The 24,153-nt window shown below is 40.4% G+C and overlaps 2 protein-coding genes across 3 annotated transcripts in view; both read left to right on the top strand.

The window, feature by feature from the left end:
* The first annotated feature begins 2,459 nt into the window (after positions 1-2,459).
* On the top strand, positions 2,460-18,703 carry LOC138045158 (solute carrier family 2, facilitated glucose transporter member 12-like). Its single transcript, XM_068891565.1, has 16 exons — positions 2,460-2,679; positions 2,810-2,891; positions 3,113-3,204; positions 3,620-3,736; positions 4,773-4,879; positions 5,600-5,683; positions 6,595-6,698; positions 7,212-7,320; positions 7,870-7,956; positions 9,066-9,152; positions 10,190-10,300; positions 13,069-13,111; positions 13,206-13,529; positions 14,420-14,542; positions 16,879-17,011; positions 17,986-18,703. The coding sequence occupies exons 1-16, from the start codon at positions 2,616-2,618 to the stop codon at positions 18,116-18,118; spliced, it is 1,800 nt and encodes a 599-aa protein (XP_068747666.1). The 5' UTR covers positions 2,460-2,615; the 3' UTR covers positions 18,119-18,703.
* Positions 18,704-19,207: 504 nt separating this feature from the next.
* LOC138045153 (uncharacterized) overlaps positions 19,208-24,153 on the top strand; it is an 11,084-nt gene continuing 6,138 nt past the window's right edge. The window contains exons 1-2 of one of the 2 annotated variants that reach the window (XM_068891555.1): positions 19,208-22,213; positions 23,038-23,995. In XM_068891555.1, coding sequence (XP_068747656.1) covers positions 19,496-22,213; positions 23,038-23,995 — 3,676 coding nt within the window. In that variant the 5' untranslated portion in view covers positions 19,208-19,495. Of the gene's footprint in view, positions 22,214-23,037 lie in introns of both variants that reach the window. The other variant, XM_068891554.1, reaches the window with a different exon arrangement.

The following is a 24,153-nucleotide window of genomic DNA, read 5'->3' as shown; positions in this document are numbered from 1 at the left end:
GCATTTTCTGTTTGATTAGGTTTTTAGGCCGCGTTGGCACCAGCCCGGTCTATTTTGGTTTCGAAGTTTTACCGTTACTCGTTTTACTAACAAGTGCTTAAAAAGTGTTTTTTTACGCTTTAAACCCGTTTAACGCTGAATAATTATTTTTCGTGTTCGAAAGAAATCAAGATTTTAGCTAAGAACTAAAATACCCCTGTGAAAAGAAACTTTTTTTTCTTTCCCTTTGAGAAATCATAGTGTTTTTGCACACAAAAATAGCCGAGGAACTGTCGAAAATGCGGATCGAGTCGCAGAAGCTAAATCGAACATTTTGAATAAAGAGATCATTAGCAAACAGTGATGATCATGACAAGGTATTTCCCACGAACTCAATGTTATTTTTGATCGCCACACGCTCTAACAAAAACTGTGCTTTGTTTTATTTTGCCATGTACTCAGATATATATGGAGACATGCGCAGGTAGTACTTGGAAGTACACACAGTTTCTACTCACAATGACCTCAAAGGCCCATACGGGCAACATTTTTCGTGCAACTTGTCGCGCAACAATGTTACGTTGCAAGTTGAGTTGGTTTGTTGGGCGTGTTACCACCCTCTTGCGCAACAAATTTCCATGTTGCAAAAAGTAAAAGCGATGTCTACTATTTGCAACATAAAAATTTATTGCACAAGAAGGTGGTAATACGCGCAAGAAACCATCTCAATTTGCAACGCAACATTGTTGCACGAAAAGATGCACCAAAAATGTTGCCTGTATTACTGGGTCTTTAGCACGACTGGTATTGTCGACCGCAATTTATTGGTTGCGGTTGCAGTTGATAAATCCCACATATCGGAACAACAAGCACTTTATGACTGACACCAAGGGAAACAGTGATTTAATAAATAAATGATGTATATATTTAGTTAAGCCTAAAAGCGTTTTGTTTTCAGATATTTTTACAACAAGGGTGCTTACCATACCGTACGATCAGCCCAGCTTGCTTTTTGTTCCACTGCTTGTCACTATCTAATAATTTTGTCTCTTTATTCGGGCTCTTTCTTGGCTCTCTATCTCTTTCTCGTTGTTTGTCGTGCTCTCAATCGCTTTCTTACTCGTCGCCCAATTATTGTAGTTTTCTCTCTCTCTTTCTCTTCTTTCCTCGTTGTGCCACATAAGCGTATTAAAAAAATACTTCGCTCGTTTTTCCGTTGTCCTCAAAACTTCTGCTTGTTTTACTAAAACGCAGCGTCAAATGTAGTACGTTGGCCATGCAAGTTCCCGCCAAAAAAACGGGGGTTCCAGCTCATGCAAACCAAAAAGTGCAGGTTCCAGCAGTGCGACATTTTGCGTATTGGCTTACATGAAAACGTACGGTCGAACGATGATGTCATAGCCCAAAAAAATTTCCATGAGACGGGGGGGAACGCAAGTTTTTCAATTTTTTCCCATCACTGGACCTTTTAATAGTAGGTTCGGTTCGAGTGCTCGTGATGAATAATACGTTTTTCGCAAGCATGCCTGTATCACAAGTGCAAAAGTTTGTTTAATTCATTTCATCTATTGAATATACTCTAAATTTATTTTGACTGGATTACAGGGTTAACTAAAACACCAACATACAGTTGACACAGTTTATTCTCATTTTCTCTACTGCTCCTAAATTTTCATTTGTCGTTGCTAATAATTAAGGAAAGACAGAAACGAAGTTATTACCCTTGAAGAGGAAGACGAAAAGAGACCCTGGAGGCCAGGTGCATTCTTTCCAAAAGGGCAGCCTGACGTAGTTTATCAGCAGCAGGCTGGGCCACATACATACATACATCATTCATGCATACATACTTACTTAACGTGGAAAAGAGACACACTTAGCTATTCGCTAGTTTACAGGTGCTCCACGATTAAAAATTAAGTAATGTACAGTATTATAAAAACTTATTTACATCAAATTTAAAGTTTTAAATTGAAAAAAAATTTATAAACGAACCAAATGTGATAAATCATACGTCAGCGGGTATAAACATGACAATCAGTTTGTCGAATCTTCTTCAAAAAGGCACCTTTAAACCTGCCATGGAACGAATATCTCGAGGTAGTGTGTTCCACGAAGGTCTAGTCTCTTTTAACGATTATCACACCCCTATTATCACACTCTACCACCACCTCAGCAGGAACACATCCAGGTGATGTGCTCCAGGCTCCGGATAGACTCAACACGGCTCAAAGGATATAGGGTTCTTAATTCCACCTTTCTTAACAACAAAAGGCGGTTTTTTTTTTCCTTTATCAAGAAATAGATAGCCTCCCACGCAGTCGTTTTTAGGGGAGTCGTATTTCACCTTCTACCCTACCCTAAAAACGACTGCATGGAAGGTCCTTGGACCGTGAATATCTGAGTGGAGAATGGACCCTGTCCAACTCCCACGCCAGGTCTTGCCGTCTTGCCTTCTCGGACATGACTGTATGATCTTACACAAAGTACTACCCGTGCAACTCAATGTCGTTGAGTGCATAACTATATTGAGTGAAAACAATTCAGCTGCAACACAAAAATAGCGTAACTGCTATGCATAACCATGAAAATATCAAAGGTAGGAAGTGATATGATCAAACTGTGAAGTCCTGCAGGCCATGGAATCGTCGAGTTTCGAGGACCTGGCTAAAAAGGAATACTACGATGGTGTAGAAGACACATGTTAGTATATATGAGATAAAATAAACTTGAACCTCGTTTTTGGAGTCTCTAATTCGAGTTTTATTTTATGACTAAAATCAACCAGCCAAGATGCGTCGTGTAAAATGATCATTGATTTGTTTCTTTCTAGCAAGTCTACTCGATCCTGAACCTTCTGATCGTGTTCATGAGGTAGAAGAACTGCAGCTCGTGCAACCACACTTTCTTGAGGAGTAAGTGAACATGGCTCTGATCGATTTACCCAAAACGAATGCAAATAACTTAAATGTAACAAAATGCAAGCATTATGACACACAAACTAAATATTTAACCAAATCATGTGAAAATGAATTGATTCGTAGTTAGATAACTGCATGATACTGATCTATCATTACATAACATCTGATAGATTTTACGTTATTATTACGTTTTCTTCTCTGTTTGCAAAATGTAGTAATCCTTGTTGCCCACAAATGCCAATGTTATATCTCATAATGTCTGCTTGCATGGCTGCACTTGGGGGAGTACTATTTGGCTATGACATTGGTGAGTATCGATGTACCCAGTTTAATTTCAGTTTAGTTCCTTATACATGTAAAATGAATATGGCCTGCTGGAGGGGACATAAATGTTGTTAATCCTTCCTCCTATTGTCGCAGTAAAATGTATAAGTTTCAGGGTGATGACTTAAATGGGACAATTTTTGATTGGATGTAAATGCTGTCAAGTTATTAGTCATGTTTTTAAGTAATTATAGTTAAAAACAAAGGAAAGTTCAAATCAAATGAGGTTGAAATTATGTTAACCCATTCACACCTCAAATGTCCTAGGATGCCCCCGTTGACGAGTAAAATCGTCTGGCATTAGACAGAATAAAATCTATAGTGTCACTCTCTTGGGTCAATAGGTTAACCCAGTTTTCATTTGGAACTAAATCACCTGCTTGGATGTAACTTTGTAGGTATCGTATCAGGTGCCATTCTTCAATTGCGAATAAAGTTTCAGTTGGATTGTGTTAAACAAGAAATGGTGGTTAGTTCGATGCTTATGGGAGCAGTAGTAGCATCTCTTACTGGAGGTATGTAAAGCTCCTTTCCTATGCTGGCAGCCATGCTGCTGTTTTTTTTTTTTTCATGAGCAGGGCTCCCTTATGGTTTGTACTCTGGCACCAACTTGGATAACTTGGGTAACTTGGAAAATGAAGGCATTTGTAATGTATGTATTGAGTGAAAAAGTGGTTCAGTCTTCACTGAGAGAAAATGCTTGATGCGGTTTGCAGAGTGTTGTAATAGAGAAAATCAGAGTTCAAACATAGGTTGTCCGTAACTCAGAGTGTCACACTTACATGATAGTCAGACGTCTTTCTAAAAGCTGTCTGAGAATCGCTGCCGTAACAGCAGGTAGGATGATGATCCCTGATGCAAAGGCAGGCTTAAACTGGAATTACTTTTCTGTTACAAATTAATTAAAGTGCCATTATGATAAAAAAAATCACTTTTTTTCTTCAGATTTTGAAAGTGTGACAGCTCAGCACTTGACTGGCAATATTTTAAGCTTTGATTTTTATCCAAAGGCTATTTACTTACTCATGTTCCAAACTGACCGACTGGACCTCAGAGGGTTGGATCTAGGGAAAAGTGACGTTATTTACTCACTAGCTCAAAATTTCAACTGTGTTTCAGCTGTGTAAACGCAGCTTATTATATATGCAAAACACAAGTTTAAAAGTCTCAAAGCCTGAAACTCCCTTGCTGCATATTAATTCAGCTGCGTACACATGTATTACACTCTTATACTATTGAGTCTTTGACGTCATTTTCTCCTGGATCCAGCTCTCTCAAGATTTTAAAGTTAGTAATAGCGGACCATTAAACAGGAAAATTCCAGTTATTAAAACAAACAAGTGTCTTTTTTAGATCAAGGCTTAAAACTTCATTCAGGTACTGTTTAATCTGAATATAGCTTTGAAATCCAAAAAAAAATAAATATTTTTCTTTAGCACTGTAAGGCTGTGAGGTGATAGTTAGAGCCACTGCTGACACTACATTTAGAACAATTTTGGCTGAAATTGCATTTAAGTACATTGTAAGTACAAACTACTTTTCTCCTGCTAGGATTTATTGTTGATTTTATTGGAAGGCGTATGGCAATCATTATCAATGCAGGCGTATTTCTGGTTGGAGCTGTTATATTAGCATTTGCACCTTCATTTGCAGTACTGGTTTGTACATTAATAATATTACATGTATTATGACTGAATTACATCTTTTGCTCTAACCCTTTCTCATTGTCATTGATACCAATAATATGTGCTTATTTTCTGAGAAGTCAAGATCTGATGGAAACGTACTTGCTATGTATGACCTTTTATTGACAATGACTTCTTTAGACTCTTTCAGAGCACCCAGAATACTTAATTTCTATTTGTCATTAAATAAGTTATAAATTTCCACAGAAAAATGATCTAATATGTTGTTTCTATTTTCAATATATTTAAATTAGTGCTTAGATGCAACAGACTCCTATAAAATCTGAAAGGTGTTCTTAACATGACTGATGCAGACTATGCTGCATCAGCCTTTAAGGAGCATGTAAAAAAATCATTAGAGATACTTGTCTGGTATTATGTATCCTAAGAGGATAGAAATTCACGAAATGGATAAATCATGTGCTTTGCAGCATAGGTACAGTAATACACTGTGCTGGATAGGTTATACATCTCATGATTTTGACCTACAGTTACAACTGTATGTCTCAATTTTCTTTACTTGAGTGGCATTGTGTTTCTAAGGAAGTAAATGATGCTCACAGGACAAATCTATCATTTCGTAGGTTTGCTAGGGAGATGACCTGTTGATGGCTTGTTTACATTATATTTATTGTCATGGCACTAAAATTTAATGTAATTGAATGCAAGAGTAAATCTCCTTTTCCTCTACAGGTTGTTGGTCGCTTTATTGTGGGGTTTGGTGTTTCCTTGTCTGCCATTGCTGAATGTATCTACATATCTGAGATTGCTCCTGCTGTGAGTCTGGTTTTTTTTTTTAATCACCTTAAATACAAAATTATGTTAGCATAGTTTACTTTTCTGGCCTTACATTTTATTCCTTGATTCTACTGCTGTTATCTCTCTCATGTGGACCCTGAAGTTCAACTTTAATTTGAGCAAGAGTTTTGTTTGTTTACTGCTGCCAATCTGGACCAACATTTGTCTTATTATAACAACAGCCATGAAAAAAATTGGTGGAAATCAGTCATTCACAATAACAAAGTGGAGTATGTGAAGAACCTTTCAAGTGACGATTTGATTTTTGGAATGTTTTAAAATTTTTGAATTTTTGTTTAAATTACCACAGGTGGTTTAGAAATGAAAGGAAAAGCAATTCTCTGTTGTTGTTGTTTTTTTTTTGTGGTTGCGCAGTTTATATTCTAAAATTATCGTATGCAAAAAACTCTGGCAGTGCAGGTGAATCATTAATGATATCATCTACAGGGATTGATGGCAGCATATTTTTGAAGTTTAACCTTACAGTCTTCATGCGGATGAGTAGCATGATAATATACTTAGGAAAACTTGTAGAATATACTACAGGAAATCTTAATAATTAAAAATAAATGAAATTTTTTTGCAGCAGTGACCAATCATGATGCATATTATCTTGAGAGTTCTATGAATGGTTACACAGTAATTTAATACTGCTGAAAGTGCACTAATAGTCGCTATGTACGCATATAATAGTATTTTGGATACATCAGTTTTCTTAAAAGTAATTTGTGCAGGTACCTGCAAAACAATTTGTGGAAAAACCCAGGTTGACCAAAGTTCCACTTTTGCTCAGTCAAGATGAAACAGTGTTTTCCTGAGTCTGCAAAGGTCAACTTCATAGCAATTTAACTAGCAGTAACTGTTTAATTTTCTCATTCCTTTATTTACAGAAAAAACGAGGTTTGTTGGTTTCTTTTAATGAAGTTGGTATCTGTCTAGGAATCCTACTGGCTTATTTAGTCAATGTCTTTTTCATTGATAAGCCATCTGGGTGGTGAGTCAGCAATTATTATTCAGTTAATAATATTGATAATCATAATATTTTTGATGTTGATGATGATGGTGATGATAGTGATGATATGACAATAAAGTGAACATTGTCATCATCATTATTAACTTAATCATCATCAACATCATTACATCAGTACTTTGTCATCAAGAATTTCAATTGTATCTCATAATTTACTGTTTGTACCACGTTGTATCTTGTTTTGTTTAAGATCGCTGAAATAAGCTTGAGAAATGGGCCTCATCTCCCAAGCTTATCTTGATCATCGTCTTATTGATAATTACACCTAGATTGGCATTTCACAATGTCCCGCATTGTGCATTCTTAACCACATCTGCAGTGATATGAACTTCTTCAGCATACACACTTTACTTCATGAAAATGGAAACATCAGCCAATGCAAGAAAAAACACCTATGGTTTAATGATTGTTAACGCTATGCTCCCCTCAAGTGCTCAGATTTGGTGATGGCTGGTAATTTTTTATAAATCTTCCTAGGCGCTACATGTTTGGTTTGTCAGGAATCCCAGCTTTCATTCAAGGTGTTGGCATGTTCTTTTTACCCCATAGTCCTCGGTGGCTTATATTGAATGGACAGGATGAAAAGGTATCCTCAATGAACCATTAAATTAATATATAATTATAATATTGATTATGATTGATTCCTTGACCTATGTGATACTGTTGCCGAGCTCTTCCAATTCAGCCGTCAATCCAACCAGAAGATGGTCACTCTGTGAGTGCGTAATAAACCCAAAGAAAAATAATCGTGTGGATATGAAGGGACTGTATATGGAAGACATGTCTTTGAACTGTGTAAAGAGGCATGTGTAGTCTTTTCAGATACACAGCATTTATAGTTTCATCATATCCTCCCACCCTCTCTGGGCTTATTATCCAACTCACAAAGTGTTGTCTCTCATTTGGCTTGATTGCTAAAATGGTGTAGCACTGAACTAGTATTGCAGTGGTCGTGGGTTGAATTGTCTTTCAAGCTTCCCTTTGGTTTACTACTTTAGCCATGTTCACAGCAGCTGTGAATCTTTAACCAATATGCTTCTTTCCATAGTTCAAATACCGGTATCTTTCATTTTATTTATAGTCCCTGGGCATGGTAAACCGCTGTCTATTTTTATTATTATTGTTATTGGTACAGGCTTGCAAGATGATCCGGAAACTAAGTTCGTTAGTTGATCCATATGAAGAGGTTTCAAAAATCAAGTCTGGACTAAATGTGGAATATGTATGTATAGCAACATTGTGATTTTACTGTAATTGCTAGAAAGGAAGAACCCATTGCCTCCCTTGTCTCACAAAGGATAATTTTACTTTACAAAATTAATATTTCACTAGGACCAGGTATTTTCCTAGGTTTTATTAGTATTGGTTTTAATCTTATGTTGTCAGTGCAGGACTTTGTTTTTCAGTAAAAAGCTGACACATTTAACTATTGAGTTGATAATGTTAAGTGACCACCGTACAGAGATTCTTAAAGCTGATGTTTCAAGTTTTAGCCCTTCGTCAAGGCTGTGACGAAGGGCTAACGCTCAAAACGTCAGCTTTTAGAACTTCTGTAGGGTGGTCAGTTTACATGTACATTATCAACTCCGTCGATAAAACCAAATTTTTGTATACTAGTACTTCCCCACCGACACAGCACCACAGTTTATTAACAAACTACTCCCTATATTTAACTACTACCTTGTTAGTAAGCAAGATGGCATGCCAGTGAAAAGTTCAGTTCTCAGGTGAGATGATTAACAACTGCAAATGGTTAAACTTTCTAGTCTACTTGCACAGGGATGATGAACAGTAGGCTTCCGTCTCACAATAAACACTTAATGACTGGTCCCTCGGGAAACAGTTCATTTTGTTTCCCGAGAATCTCAATGTGTCCCGAGGCACAGCCGAGGGAAACATGAGATTCTTGGGAAACAAAATGAGCTGTTTCCCAAGGGACCAGTCATTAATTGATTTGTTATGTAGCACAAAAAGGGAAACGTGGAACGGCAACAGTGACGGTGGTCGTCGGTCAACATTCGCGGGTAACAGTGCACTGTTACCCTCTGACGTCATAGATTTTGCACTGTTGCTCACTCAGAGACTTTTAACGGGAAACAGTTTTATTGTTAGATGTCATGTGACCTCAAAGTAACCAATGAGAGAGCGTGCTGCTGGGGGAATTTTTCAGCTATATAACAATACGTCAATGTTGCATAGAATCTTTGGGTCAATAAAGAACCAGTGCACCCCTGTAAAGCATAGTGAGTGCACATGTTGGTTAGGTCTTAATGGCATATCTTGGATGGGAGGTTAAATTCTTGCTTTCATTTGAATGATTTTTGTTCAAAGCACTACAAATTCACGGACCTGTTAAGCCGTACAGACAACATGAGAATTAGAATGCTAGTTGGCGGAGGAGTGGTCTTTCTACAACAAGTAAGACTGTTGGTTTATCTTGTTGCTTCACCTGTTGTTAAGCAATTACCGGTACAATCGTGGACTGTACCATCCATATCAAAAAAGTAAATGCATGAAATAAATATTAATATTATGACTCCCCCAAAAACAATGTTGAGATACGGATCGCTTGTTTGCACGTCTTCCTGAATGTTCAACATTGTGCCTTGTGGAGGGTTGGGTAGGGGGTTTAGAGACTAAGCCTAAGCCTACCCCCCTAACCCTAACCAACAACCTCAACCCATGTATGAAGTCAAGTCTGGTGGGAGACGAGTGCTCTCACCACTGCGCCATCCTTGCGCCAAAAGATCAAATAAGATGTTGACCTTAATGAAGTACTGCATAAGAGACACCCTCGACAACTTTCATCGTTTAACAGAAGAACCTAAATAAACGCCATAGCTCAGCAGGACTTTTTGTTGTACGATGGTTTGGGCATTCGACCAGTGTTACAGAGGTCTTGAGTTCAATTCCAGCTGGACTCTGACTGATTTCCTGTTCACTTGCCAATTTATCTACTAGTGCAAATGTACCCCTTTGTAATGTTTATAGCTGTTTTCAATTGAGTGTCGAAAGTAATTAGCGAATTGCTTTGGTTTTCCCTTACTTCACTCAGTGATTGGTTGAAATTTCTCGCGCCACTTTTTCGACCAATCAGAAGTGAAACCAAAACCAATCTTGGCTTGCGCGTGCACATTTTCCCGCGCTTTGTGTCGGCTACGTGTAATTATTTCGAGTTTTGATTGGTTTACTGGATTGTTTCCGTCCTTTTTGATTGGTCAAAGAAAAGTTTTGCACTTTTACATGTTGAGGACGAGTTTATTATTGCTCTTTGGTGAGAGGGGAAAATACTTCTCGGAACAGAGAAGAAAAGCATCGTATTTGACTCAGACATTAGTCATTTTCGTGTAATGCGAGATTGCTCTCCCTGCTACGTCAAACGCGCTTCTGTATGCTCCAATTCTCAGACATAAAGATAGTAAGAGTTAATCTTCTAAGAAATCTTTATTTTGCAGTTCACAGGTCAACCGACAATAGTATATTATGCGTCAACAATCTTCCAAGCCCTTGGCTTTCAGAGTGGAGAGAAGGCAACCCTTGCCAGCTTAGGAATCGGCATCGCTAAGGTATGAGTTACAGATCAATTCACTTGAAATTTCATATTTGGACCGTAAAGGCCCATTTCACCTCTGGGAAAAGTAACTTTTTTGTGTAAACCACCTTGAAGTTTATATTATTCGGGAACTTTGGAAATGACGACGTCAACACCAACAAAACAGCATCTTTATTAAAACAGAAATTGTCTCTGTCATAAGCACGAGGGAGTTTAAGAAACGACGAAAAAAAAGCAGTAATATTATTGGTTAAAAGAAGCGAAATGCACGTGCGGCACGCCTTTTTGAACATTTCTCTCCCGTACTCATCAAAACTGCTACATGAAATGACCACATTTAAGGTTTTGACGACAACGTGGACAAACTACAGTAAATCTTTCATTCTCAATCTTTACTTCAAATCCGTCCGTACCAATCCAGTTATAGGACACTTCGCCCATATTGTATAATATAAACAAGATGGAATAATCATGAAATACTTAGAATAGCTCAAACTTATATTTTGAAGTGCCGTTTTCGTCGCCGTAGCCGTCGTGGTATCTTGAACTCCCTACTGTGCGATGATTGCACTATGTTGGTGAACGAATTACAGTCAAAAGTATATTAAGCGGTCACCCTCGGGAAATAGCCAGGTGACCGCTTACTAGAGGTTTCCTAAAATCAAACCCGTCATGTGGCAGAAATTGACTGGAGGCCCATTTCTCGAAGGTCCCGAAAAGCCGTAGCAAAATTTCAACCTTATCTCAAGGCCTACGAACAGAGGAAAGGTCATAGTCAAAGGGAAACGAGTAAACAGAGGTGGTGGGTTTGTCCTTGAGGTGCCTTGCGAGTATCAGTTTGAAGGTGACAGTTTTTCTTGTGTTTGGCTGCAACGGAAACTGATAAAAGAGGAATTTGACATTTGTGCCGGTTGACCCACCTCAGACGTTTATTTTATTTTTATTTTTGATGAGCTGCGAAAGAAACTGGACACACCAAAATTATGCCTTTTATTGATTGTTATCTGGTAACAAGGTGACCGTTAAATAGAGGTGATTTACAATAAAATTAGTCATTTGGGAAATCCAAAAGGTGACCACGTCCGCTTAATAGAGGTCAAATTTCCAGTAAATATGGGAAGTAAATTTCGGCAAATTGATAGACTGTATCCTGGACCAAGAACAAAACTCGTAGAAACTGCGATAATCAAATGTTCGCTGGTATTAGAATGACATTCTTCACCCAACCTCGATTTTGTCCGGCTTTTAACGTTGTTGTCTTGCCGAGGAACGTAATATTAAGAATACAGTACGCATGTGTAGCAATCGAACCCGGTTTCACAGTGGATTTGGAACCCCCCCTCCCCCCGCGGATTTGGAGCCCCCGGTCCAGATCCACTAGCGAAGTTGGACCCCCTTTCGCGGATTTGAACCCCCTCGCCCCGCCCCCGCTGAAAATAAGCGTTCTTTTGATTAAGGTAATAAAATTATTGCATACAGTTATAAATCAACAGTTATAAATGGAATGATTACTACACTCGCTCTTGCGAGGAACACTTTTAGTTTATTGGTCAAAATTCAACTGTTCATTCTTTTGTGTTGTATTATAGCAATTGTTTATTTATGAAACTACGGAATTTTTTTCCCATCTCTTTCTCACCTCAGAGTAAGTCTGTTAGAATAAATATCGAGAACGGTTATTTTAAAGCGCCGACCCTTTAAAATATCAATTGAAAGAAAAATAACTTTTAAAAAAACCAATGCTTTCAAAGACAAGAGTTACAATTTTAAACAACTTTTACTGAAACTCAAGTCTAACTTCGCTTTTTCTCCTTATTGAAAACTAATACGAGAGTTTATGACTGGACAAGTTTGGTTATAAACAAGGAAAAATCTTCTGACGCCATGTAGTCAAGTAAACGCGTCTTCCAACCAAGAGGTGTTACTTCAAAAAGTGGCATCTCCTTTGTGGAAGCGCCGCCCATTCAAACTATCAAATGGAAGAAAAAACAACGCTTTACGAAAAAGCCACAGCAAGTGCTTTCAACAACTTTAACCGAAGCTTAAGTCTGACTTTGATTTTTTTCCTTGTTAAAAAGATAAACTTGATAATTTTATGAGTTCCAACTGCATTATTTAAGCTTTTGTCAGAAAGGAGTTAAAATTCGCATCTACACAGTTTACGAAATGCCGCCACGAATGCTTTAAACAACAAATGAAGTGATCTAAGTCTTTTCCTCAAGTTTCCCCGTTCCAAAATCTAACTCTGTCTTGATAAACAGTTAAATAAATAAGCTGAAATATGCGGGGTCCAAAATCCGGTAGCGGATTTGTATTGGGGGTTCCAAATTCGCTAGGAGACCGGGCCAAATTGGTGCGAGGCGGTTGGTCCTCGCCCTCTTCCCCCTCAACTTGACTCTATTTCCTCTCGACGGTCAAGTAACATTGACGAGATGTACAAATGCTGTATGACTAACAAAAGGGGCCAATTAGGACTGTCTCGCTGCATTTGACGTTTGGGGCGCATTCTTTTTCGACTATTCCTTGAAAGGAGTATCCGGAGTCATCGCGTCGAGACCTTTCCAAGCGTTTGTTTCTCAGGTCACTTGCACATAATTTTTTTCCGTTATTGGAACACGTGTACTTTTCGTAACCCAATTTTAATCATTCCATCTTTCAAATGTAAACAAACAAAATACTCCCAGAAGAATACATTCCCAAGTAATCTTTCTATTATTTCTGTTAATTTCTTCAAACCTTATTTCAGTCTAATGATTGTTTTTTTTGCATTCTTTCCAACAGCTTGTTTGCACAGTGATCTCTCTAAGCACTGTGGATAAAGGAGGTCAGTGAGCCTGATTTTTCTGTCTGGCTTCTGCTTTTACAACTTCAAGGCTTCCTTCAAAATTTACTGTCAGTTGTTTTTTCTCCAATGTCAGGTCGTCGCCGATTTCTTCTTATAGGTGTCACAGCAATGACTGTCAGCGTGCTAACATTAGGAATTATGGCTCACTATACATCGTTTGGTCACCCTGCGAGAAAATGCCACTTCAGTCCACAAAAGTCTCCAAACATAGCTCATTTTCCTTCAAATACTAGTTCGTCACAATTTCATTTCAACTCGTCGTCCGTCTCCTACGTTTCTAAGTCCGCCGTCACCACCACAGATGCTACACCTGCCCTCGCAAGCAAAGGACTCCGGTACTTTACTCTTGGTGCTTTGGTTCTGTTCGTTGGCGCCTATTCGTTCAGTTTTGGCCCAGGTGAGCTTTTTCGTCTGCTAGTTCAGTGACAGTTTATCGTTTTGCCTTCCTGCTTTTGGCTCCACACTGAGAGTCTGTTGTTCAACGTTTTGTTTCATCCTTAAAACATTTTTAAAGCGTTTCTGCGCATGCGCGTATTGGTTGAGGGCTGCGTAGTCGGCTGCTTAGCAGCCTGGATCGAATACGTTTCAAATTGTATCATGGGATTCTCTCAAGGTACATTTCCAACAACGGTTAAAATATATTCCAATGCGCGTTGTCCCTGAAAATGCCTTAACTAGTTGAGAATTGTACAGTTGCATTGTAGAGGGATGCATCGGGGAAAGCAGAGAATTTTTCTATTTACTTTTCGTGGTGAATTCCTTTCCGATGGCTTAAAGATTATGTACTTATTGACTGAGTGGAAGGGCCGGACTGAAAAATAATTGGCCCGAGGTCATGGCGTACGGTCCGAGCGCATCGAGGTCCGTGGGCCATGACCGAGGGCCAAATATTTCCTGTCCGGCACGACCTTAACTCAGTCAATAAGCATTTTATCATATGGGCTCTTTACACTATTTATGAGCACTCAGAAGATGAAGTTAGGACAAATTAAAAAACAGAAATACGCACAGAAAATTTTATCTAATATGTTGTTTGCATTTGCTTTTCTGGTTGTAAATTACTTGGATGTTAAAGGCGACGAAATCCCCTAAAATTGCATCGCACGGAGCAGTACGTGTTCCTAGTAGGGCGACCGTACGGCTTTTTCTGGCCCTGCTCGCGCTAATGCGTACGGCCCTCATACGGGGGTTTTCCCAATAGCTTTGCAATAAAAGCGCGCGCGGGGCCGTACGGGCCATATGATAATACTCCCTTTCTTTATTGTGTATTGCTTCTTTAATCCGCAGTTTCTTGGTTACTATTAAGTGAAATTTTTCCAGCTGGTATCAAAGGCAGAGCCTTCTCAATCGCTACTGTGCTCAACTGGGGAACAAACCTTTTGGTATCCTTGACATTCCTGGACATGCTCAGTAAGTGCCGCAGCGATTTTTTATCCACAGTGCAATAAATTCCCAGCCGCTTATTGTTGGCTACTTACTGTCTGCAATTCATTCATTAAACTGAAACCTTGAAAACATTAAAAAGTAGTACTCGAGCTGTGCCTGCTTCGTATCAATGAGGGGTGTTTGTATTCGAAAAGGATGGTGATGGGGAGGGGAGGGGAGGGGAGGGGAGGGGAGGGGAGGGGAGGGGAGTGGGTGGGGAAAGGGGCTGAACAATATTTTTGCTTATACCCGCGGCGTTCATTCAAGTACAGAGTTTAGTCCAGTAAATTTTTTTAATGATGATGTTTTTGATAAAGGACTACTTGTATACCTTAACTTCTTGTGACCTCGCGCCGAACACAGAAGGGCAGAATGGAATTTCGTCAGTTAATTGGGTACAGAAAAGGAAACGGAAAGCAATGTTGTAACTTTAGCCAATCACAACAAGCCCCGACAATTAAGTTAACCAATCATGAAGTGAATGCGCTCAGCCGCGGCTAAGCGCGGGAAAACGCGAGGGAGCCAATCATAGATAGTAATTAATTCACGTTCGCCAAATAAGCTACCCTACGCCTCATGAAAGTTATGGGCAAAAACATTTTGCTCGCGCGAAGGGGATTGCTTCCGCTTAAAACTCACAATGGTGGCCATAGGCACTCGGTACTCGGTCCTATAACAGCAAATCTTCCCGAAACTCAGAAAACTCAAAAAATTCGTAGGTACGTTACACAGACGCCATATGACGTCAACGTAATCTACTCTTAAGGATATGTTACACAAACGCCATGCGGCGCCAACGTAAGAATACTCTTCTGGAAACGTTGCACAAACACCATGCGGCGCCAACGTAATCTCTCCTCCTCAATACGCTACACAAACGCCATGTGGCGTCAACGTAATTAAACTATGCACCCTCCTATACCTTTCACAGACACCATGAAACGCCAACGTGAGATAATCTGTAGTGTCCTGCTTCCAGAGACACAAAAAGATACTTGGATGAAGCCTGAGTCGCCCTTCTCCGTTTACGTTGCACAGACGACTAAACATGCCAACATAAATAATTCCACTACAAGGGGGAGCGCTGGGGTAAAAAAACAAAGTAAAACCACACGTACGTGCTGAAAATGAGCATGGAACAGAAGGGGAAAAAGTGTAAACATAAAAATGCGGAACCTCTACAGGCGTTGCATGTGCTGTCAGGATCTGCCGGGGAAGTAGTGGCGACAACGGCAGGTCCGGGTTCTACCGGTACGTGGGCCATAGAAGCAAAAAGGGTTCAGCGGCGCTGGCTGTACTTTACGGGGAATGAAATTTGCAGACACTGTTGTGTCAGTAGACTTGCGAGAAGAGAGAAATGTGCATGCGACAGCATTTTAAGAAACGGTCCAGATAAGAACGATAGCAACAACGGCAACGAACATGTTGTTGTCAATTGGTATGCAAAAAGGTGATAACTTTTCTATTGTCTGTACTTACTTCTGATTGGCTTAAAGAGAAAAAGTTAACAAAACTTCATAAAAGCAGTATTATATTCATCCTTACTTTCCAACCATCTTCCATCTTTCATCTGGTCTCAGTTTAAATGAATTCCACAGAAATCGTATGTGGGGAACATGTAAAATTGTAAACGTTTCTTGGCTTTTGTTTTCAACTCTTGTGATTGGTCAAAATCTTTTAACACAAAAAAACACCCTTTCAAAGTGGGCTGTAAATGAATTTTATTGCGTTAACTGCCTTCCTGTAGGTTTATGCATTCTCTGTGTAAAAATGATAACATTCCTATGGGGGGAAAGCCCCGTTGCCACATAACAAAGGAAATTGCTATCCACCTTACACGGATCATTACTTAAATGTCTTGGGAATTTCCCTGGGACTTCTAGGGCCAATAGAATAATTGCCATGTGAGCACGGAGTTATGCTAATTCGGCGTGCGAAGGCTTTTACGCGGATGAGAATAATACATACAATACATACTTAATTGACCGCTCCCCCTAAGGGCTTTTCAGGGCCAATGAAACACAACGAAACAACAGAACAGATCAACAACAACAACTGTTAAGAATACCAACTGGCCGGAGGCAAACCAGTTGGCTATTTACAAGTGCAGCTGGGAAGTTGAACCAGGGACTACCAGGATCAAATTCAATGAGTGGTCAGAGCGGGTCTTGAACCCGAGATCTCCGGATCTCAAGGCAAACGCTCTAACCACTGGGCCACACTGCCTCACAATCGCGAAATTGCTTTTGGCACTTGATGGGAAACCGAAGGTAAATAAGAAATTCTTGGTAACCATTTTGAACCGCTTTGCTATTTTGCAGGTACCTTAGGGCCCTCATGGACATTTATATTCTACACAGTAATTTGTGTTATCGGAGTGATTTTCATCTATAAGTACGTCCCAGAAACCAAAAATAGAACTTTGGAACAAATATCCGCCGAGTTTAACGCAAGGTATTGTCCGTTTTCGGTCTATTTTAGCAGTAGCCAGCAGTGCTGGAGTAATTTCGGACGATCTTTGTTGCAATGGGAATAATAAAGAGAGTGCCTCAGGGGTGTGGGGTGAGAGATTACCTCAAGGGGCGAAGGTGGGTGGGTGAGTGGATGATTGCTCTTCGTTTATTTCGTTCTTTTGTTGTTGCTTTTATAACTTTTCGACGAAATTTAAATCGGCGATTTAAATTGGTGACCAGCCTTTCAAACCATGATCATTGATGAACAGTGGCTATAACTATGAAGTTGGGCTTAGGTCAAGTTTTGGCCGGATTCAGTTTTGTCGTCGCGGGTAGACTAGAACGACAATGGTATCGAGGCTCATGCAACGATTCTTCTTTGGCGAAGCGAATGTCATCTTGCCTCCGTCTCACCGTAAAAATCAGAGAGTATAATATTTTCTGATCATTTTAAAGTATTTTTCTTGGAGAAAGGCAATTTGCGCCTATGACTGGAAGCGTAAAACTTCGATTATAGTTGTCTCACCTCGCTTCCACCGACCGAAATATTTTAAAATTGATTTTTTTTTTCGAGAAACCAGACCTTCCCAGTCAATCATAATCCTTACATAATAATCCCTTGGGATTGAAGATAAGCGCTTGTGCGATCCGAAACAAAAATAGCCAGGGGCCCGTTTCTCGAAAGTCCTGAAAAGCCCTGTGTGAAAATGTCAACCGCTTGTTTTGGAAAGCCGATCCTTTGACACGTTTTCAATCTAAGTAAAAGAAACAAACAAGTCTGTGAAGTTTGACGACTTAAATCATCTCCGTTCTTGAGATACAGAAGAAATTGTGACACCCGAAAATGGCCCGTAAAGTTTCGGGACTTTCGAGAAACGGGACCCTGGTCCCTGATTTGCTAAGGTCGTGGTGAAGCACCATGAGAGCTAAATACCCCTTGTTACGGTGCACTGACCGTTGTCTTTTATTTGACAGGAAACCCCGACAGATCTTACCAAAAAAACTTAATTGTTTTTCTCGCAATAGAAGGCGTAGATTGCGGGAACTTAGAACAAGACCTTCACTCAGTGAATCAACAACTGATATGCTTCTTGGTAACTGTGGATAACATTGTACCTCAGATGGAGGAGAGGATCTTCCCATGTTGTTCCGTGATATTGGACAGCGACAAGAAGAATTATAGATTTATCTTTCAGTGGATTTTCTGGCTTCAGAAATTGACTGGTACACGAAACCGCCAATGAATTGAAATGAATTGTGGTGCATTAATAATTTTTTAATTGTTTTTATTTTCCTTGTCATAGTTAATTCGTGTTTTGGTTGGTGGGAATTAATGAGTCCATATTAAAACCAAGACTGCTGGATAATAATAAAAAAAGGCACATTCATACAAGTTTGACTTGGAACTGAAGCATTCTAGCGAGAATTTTCATACTACCTTGCGTTTATTTCTATGGGGATTAACAAGTTTTTACTTGTGAATTTTCTACATCTCAAAGGTAACCCTTTACAAGGGCGCTATTTATCATTTTATTGTATATTCCGACTGGCAACAGAATACCCCGTTTCTTATTGGTCAATGAGGAATGCATAAATAGGTCATAGTTAAAGAGTGCATTACGGAAGTTGCTATGGAAGAACAGCGATGGAGTAGTGTTTTTTTTTAGTATACAATAAATGTCAAGTAAACAAATGGTGTGAACTTGCTGTAGCCGTAGACGAGGACTTTCAAAGCATTACTTGTGCCCATGAATCACGAAATACGATTTGCTGTACTTATCCATTTGAAACTGATATATCTCACTTCCGGTAAGTTTTTGTTCAGTTTCGATTTTTCGTATCTCCCTTAATGCTTGACTGTGAAGCACATCATCGAGAGAACGAAAAACAGTTTGTCAAAAAATACAATTCAAGATCAAATCAGCAAATGCCGGCAGGATGAGCTACCCTTTAGAGCACAAGGAGTTTTCCCTCAAAAATGCCTGTTCTGGCAAGTTTGTGCTGCAGAATAGCAAGATCCCCTTTGTAACAACAAAAAGTTTATCGAGTCCGTAACATACTGCGTTTGACTTGAAAATATAACATCTCTCTCCCCTCCTCCCCCTCCCTTGTTGTAGACAAAGGCTTCGAGCTAGTGCTCGGTGCTGCGGCCTGGGCGCTAATGATCAGAAATCCGATTCTGCCTTCACTTGAAAGCGAGTCGAAGTGCGAAGTTTAATAGTTCTACTTTACATATTTAACTTCGCACTTAGATTTACTTTCAAGAGGAGGCAGACATGAACTCGGAAATGGCCTAAAGCAAAGTCCGCGGAAAAATCAATTTTCAGATTTTGTGTTCGATTGGAGGTCAATCCGTAATATGCAAAGTTAACAAATTTTCTAGTCGCTGCGAGTGATGTCACGCGATGGCAAAGGGGCGTATATTGTCTTTGGACTCAGACCGTAAGAGAGACGTTGCATAAGCTTGGAAAGTCTTGCTTTCAGAATGACCTTTTGTTATTTTGTTCTGCCTCTGTTGATTTTGCCTAATGTCGATGGGGAATGGAAAACTACATTCTATCTCTCACCGAATGGAATTGACAGGCGAACGTGTGGCAATGCTGGTGAACCTTGTCGAACACTTGATCACATTTATGACTCCTACTTAAATACAGGTTTCAACTCTACTCTGTTATCGCTCGCAACAGGAACATACAATCTTCAGCGGAGTCTGGTTTTCAAGGATGTGGAAGATTTTACAATAACTGGCGTTAACCAAGAGAGCGGAGAAGAAGTGCAAATAAAGTGTGGAAAAGACGCTGGACTTGCGTTTTTCTTAAGTAAAAACATTACCCTTCGAGGAATTCAACTTCACAACTGCGGAGCATGGCAAGAGCTGCCTCATTTGCTCCCAAACGCTACGGTTTTGAAATTTAAGACAGCGCTGAACTTTGATTACTGCAAAAATATCAGGATGCAAAGCGTCGACATTTTGGGGTCGACAGGTCGCGCTGCTCATTTCTTCGAAGTGGGTGGGATTTTGGAAGTGATAAACTGCGATTTTGAGAACAATACGGGAAACACAGATCACTCAGACATTGAAGAAGACGTTAAGCGAGACAAAGTCGTTTGGCTCGTTTCTGGAGGAGGTGTGTTTGTAAGTTTAAACAATAAAAGTCGTCACCGACAAAGCTTCTTGAATGTCACGCCAGCGGAACATGAAACCTACGTTCATGGAAATCGATACTATTTTATCAATTGCGTTTTTGTAAGAAATCAACTTTCACGCGATTCATTCGTCCCTACGTACGAGTTTCAAGAAACTTTCGATAAACATTTCCTTCAAGGGGGAGCACTGGCAATATTTTTTTTCGGGGACGCGAGCAATTCGACGGTTCTCATTTCCAACTGCACGTTCCTAGCGAACAAGGCGGAATTCGGAGGGGGGCTTCAAGCAGAGTTTTCCGATCTCGTGAGTGGAAACGTATTGATTGTGAAGAAAAGTACGTTTGAACGTAATTTTGGATTTTCAGCCGGTGGTGGATCTCGTGTGGGCAACATGCTGGCACCGGGGACTTCTCTCCCAAGGAACGAGTTGCGTTTTTCGGAGACAAAATTCGTGAACAATTTCGCGAAATGGGGAGGTGGTATTTCGATTTATGGGACATCAAAACACGAGTTCAACTCTAGAAACATTTTCATGTTTCAGTCATGTCGCTGGCTGGAGAATAGGGCGCCTTTTGGAGCCGCTATCGGTTTATATCTTTTCAATCGTAATTTTGATCACATAGGGCCTGAAGTCCCGTTTCACGCCGAATTTGAACAATGTGTGGTCAGGCGTAATCGCGTTCACACGGAGGAACCGAAGGTAAGGATCGGAGAGGGTACGATCTACAGCGTTGGAGTATCGATTGTTTTCCGAGGAAAATCAGTCATTTCCAACAATGATCTCACAGCTCTCGCTCTGGATGGTGCCACTTTAAAGCTCCACAATGATGTCGAGTTTCTCAACAATAAAGGATTTCGTGGGGGTGCTGTCGCAATGTATGGGCATTCCAAGATCGTATTCATGAAAAATTCCTCAGCTTTGTTCAAGCATAATTCATGTTTACACAAAGGAGGAGCCATTTACATTGAAGCCCCTGGTTCTCCACATATTATTCTCAATCCCTTGGGAACGTTCCCCGAAGGATGCTTCTTCGCCTACGAAGACCAATGGAGCGACTTCGACGATTGGGTTACGAAGATCACGTTCCACGGTAACCAAGCACCCGACGATTCGTCGGGACATTCCGTGTTCGCCACGACTCTAAAGTTGTGTCGCACGACCGGAGAGACGCGCGTCCACAATTCCGTGCTGCAATGGAAGTTCATTAAGTATATCACAACTCCAGGGGCGTTCAATAAGACGGATGTCTTACACTTTAACCAAACAAGAAGTGAAATCGCTACTGACCCTGTCAATATTAGTTATGACGCAAGGGACTGGAGTGTTTCCCCAAGCCAAGTTTTTCATCCCAAGGTCACGCTGTGGGATGAGCAAGACAATTGTGTTCCTGGAATTGTCAATGTCTCAGTTTTAGCTATCACGGGAGACAATTCTGACGCAGTGCGCCTTAGTTCACGTTCTTCGCTTTTTCTTGTTGATGGCCACAAGTCAAGCCTTAAACTCCGAGGAAAGGTTGGCAGGAAATTTTCCGTAGCCCTTCATCATGTTGGACGGCAGATACTTCAGCGTGTGATTTCTATTAAATCTGGCCTGCAAGATTGCAATCCCGGATTTCATCTCAAAAGTGGAAGCTGTGTTTGTCAAAATAAACTCGTGGGCGTCTCCCGATGCGACGAAGATGGAAAGACTGTCTTCCTCAAGACCGGCTTTTGGGCTGGGATAGTCAATGGCACTTTTTCAACTTTTTCCTGTCCTCCTTCCTTTTGCAGTTGTCCTCAAATCCGGGAAAAGTCAAAGGCAATTGATGAGTGTGTCTTTAAAGCCGGGGAAATGTGCACCGGGAACAGGGATAGCAGCAGTATCCTTTGTGGGAAATGCAAGCCTGGCTTCAGCGCAGTTATAGGCGGCACTGACTGTTTTAAGTGCGGAAAATACATGTTCTTTCTCTGGATACCAGTCTTTCTGGCGTTTATTAGTGGACTTGTTGTGCTCATAATGGTACTGGACATCGATGCGTTTACAGGCATTCTCAATGGTTTCATTTATTCCTACCAGGTGAGAGCTACATTAAATTAATCTAAAATTACGCTTTAAATGTTAAAAGACATCAGAATATAAAATTTGTTCTAGGCAGACTCTTGTTAACGTTAGAAACAACGTTAATAAAACTTCAAAGACGTTTCGACCAAACAAATTCGACCTTATAGATAGAAAGAGCACGTAATATTTGACCAATGAGAACAATTTGAGTCATTCTTGGCCGCTCGTTTAACTGATCTATAATTTTTATTACACTGGAAGTAAATGTCCGGAGAACAATAGGCATTCTGCGCGATGAACGGTTCACAATAGGCCTTTTGCAACTAACGATCACATGGTACAAAATCCGCCATGCTGGAGGGCAAGCTCATTATTATTCCCCCACTGGGACATTAAAACAAAGAGACCGGAACCAGTCAAGCTTGACTTGCCTTTGTTTTAATGTCCCAGTGGGGGAATAATAATGAGCTTGCCCTCCAGCATGGCGGATTTTGTACCATGTGATCGTTAGTTGCAAAAGGCCTATTCTGCGCGTGTTACGCCGGAAAAAACATAATGAACGGCCGCTGCGCGTGATTACGCGAGGGATTTGTATAAACATATGGGATGTCAATTTGATCGTTTCCCGCGTTGCAAAAATACCAGGCATCGAGAAAAAGTCTTTCGTGAAAATTACGAGCCTTGTCTACAATAGTCGCATGATCGAAGTCTAGAAAGCTGTTAGAAAGCCGTCACTCAGTTGGCTTTTTTACAACCGATGAAGGCCAGAGTTGTTTGATCGAAACGTCTTAAAGTTTTATTAACAATTAAGTGGTAACCACGTGAGTTTCTTTCACCAGGTGATGCTTCAAGTCGTCGGAGAGCAGTTCCCTTTTGCGGACCCTGTTATGCTCTTCATCGTCAACCTGTTCGGCAATTTCCGCCTGCACATCGGAACTCACTTTTGCCTGTGGTCTCAAATGGATCACGCAGACAAGCTGTTTTACCATCTCTGCGTACCTGTTGTTATAGTACTTATCGTTATTACGTTGTCAGAACTTGTGGTGCGGTTCCCGAACTGTTGTCTTAGCAGGCGCGTGAAAGCCCCTTTCCGAGCCATGTGTACCCTTGCAGTCATTTGTTACACAAGCATTACGTCCGAATGTCTGAAGATTCTCCATCCTGCAATTTTTGGTGGAAGGACGGTGCTTTACCTTGATGGAAGTACGGAATTCTTTAGAGGGAAACACGCCGTCTATGGCGTCATAGCAATTCTGTTCGTTGTGTTTGTGGTAATACTTTTCCCTCTCGTCCTGATATTCCGTCCCTTTTTCACTAGTTTTCTTAAGCCGGTTTTTAACCTGAACCGCTTTAGACCTGTCTTTGACGTCCTACAGAGCTGTTTCAGGGACGAGTATCGTTCGTTCGCTGCTTTTTACTTTGTTTGCCGCCTGGTTATCTTGGTGATCGCTACTTACGTTCCGCAAGGTCCCGTTAAGAGATCCCTCCTAGAGGTCGCCTGTATTATGATTCTATTCATCTTTGCTTGTGTGAGACCCTATAAGCGAACTAGGGTCTCGAAAAGGGATGAAGTGGATTACGATTGGGCAAACAGGTCTGATGTATTTCTCCTCCTTAACCTGTCATTCATGGCGGTTTTCAGTACCGCTACGCTTAATGATGGTATTCGGCCACTCAACAAAAAGGCATTGGAGGTGACTGTGCAAATCATGGCTTATGTCCCACTTCTTGTGCTGGTGAAGTATCTGTACACAACCAAAAAAGATGTCTGCTGGAGACAATGGTGTGATTACGAAGGTGAGGAAGAGCCGTTACCACCCTTAAGTGAAACAGGTTTTGGCGAAAATAAGCATTTGTCTGATCCTTTAACGATGGACAGTCTTGAAATCAACGGTGAATGATTACTTCAGAAAACTAAAATTTGATAGGCTTAGAATCGTTTTTAAATGTTCAAT

Source organism: Montipora capricornis, chromosome 4 (genome assembly GCF_036669925.1).
Source record: "Montipora capricornis isolate CH-2021 chromosome 4, ASM3666992v2, whole genome shotgun sequence".
Lineage (NCBI taxonomy): Eukaryota > Metazoa > Cnidaria > Anthozoa > Scleractinia > Acroporidae > Montipora > Montipora capricornis.
This window is presented reverse-complemented; position numbering and strand designations above follow the sequence as displayed.

Excerpts from the sequence above, each read along its gene's own strand:
- LOC138045158 (XM_068891565.1), top strand. The coding sequence starts at position 2,616 with ATGGAATCGTCGAGTTTCGAGGACCTGGCTAAAAAGGAATACTACGAT. Across the intron at positions 3,205-3,619 it reads ACTATTTGGCTATGACATTG|GTATCGTATCAGGTGCCATT; the intron begins GTGAGTATCGAT and ends GTAACTTTGTAG. Across the intron at positions 7,321-7,869 it reads TGAATGGACAGGATGAAAAG|GCTTGCAAGATGATCCGGAA; the intron begins GTATCCTCAATG and ends TTATTGGTACAG.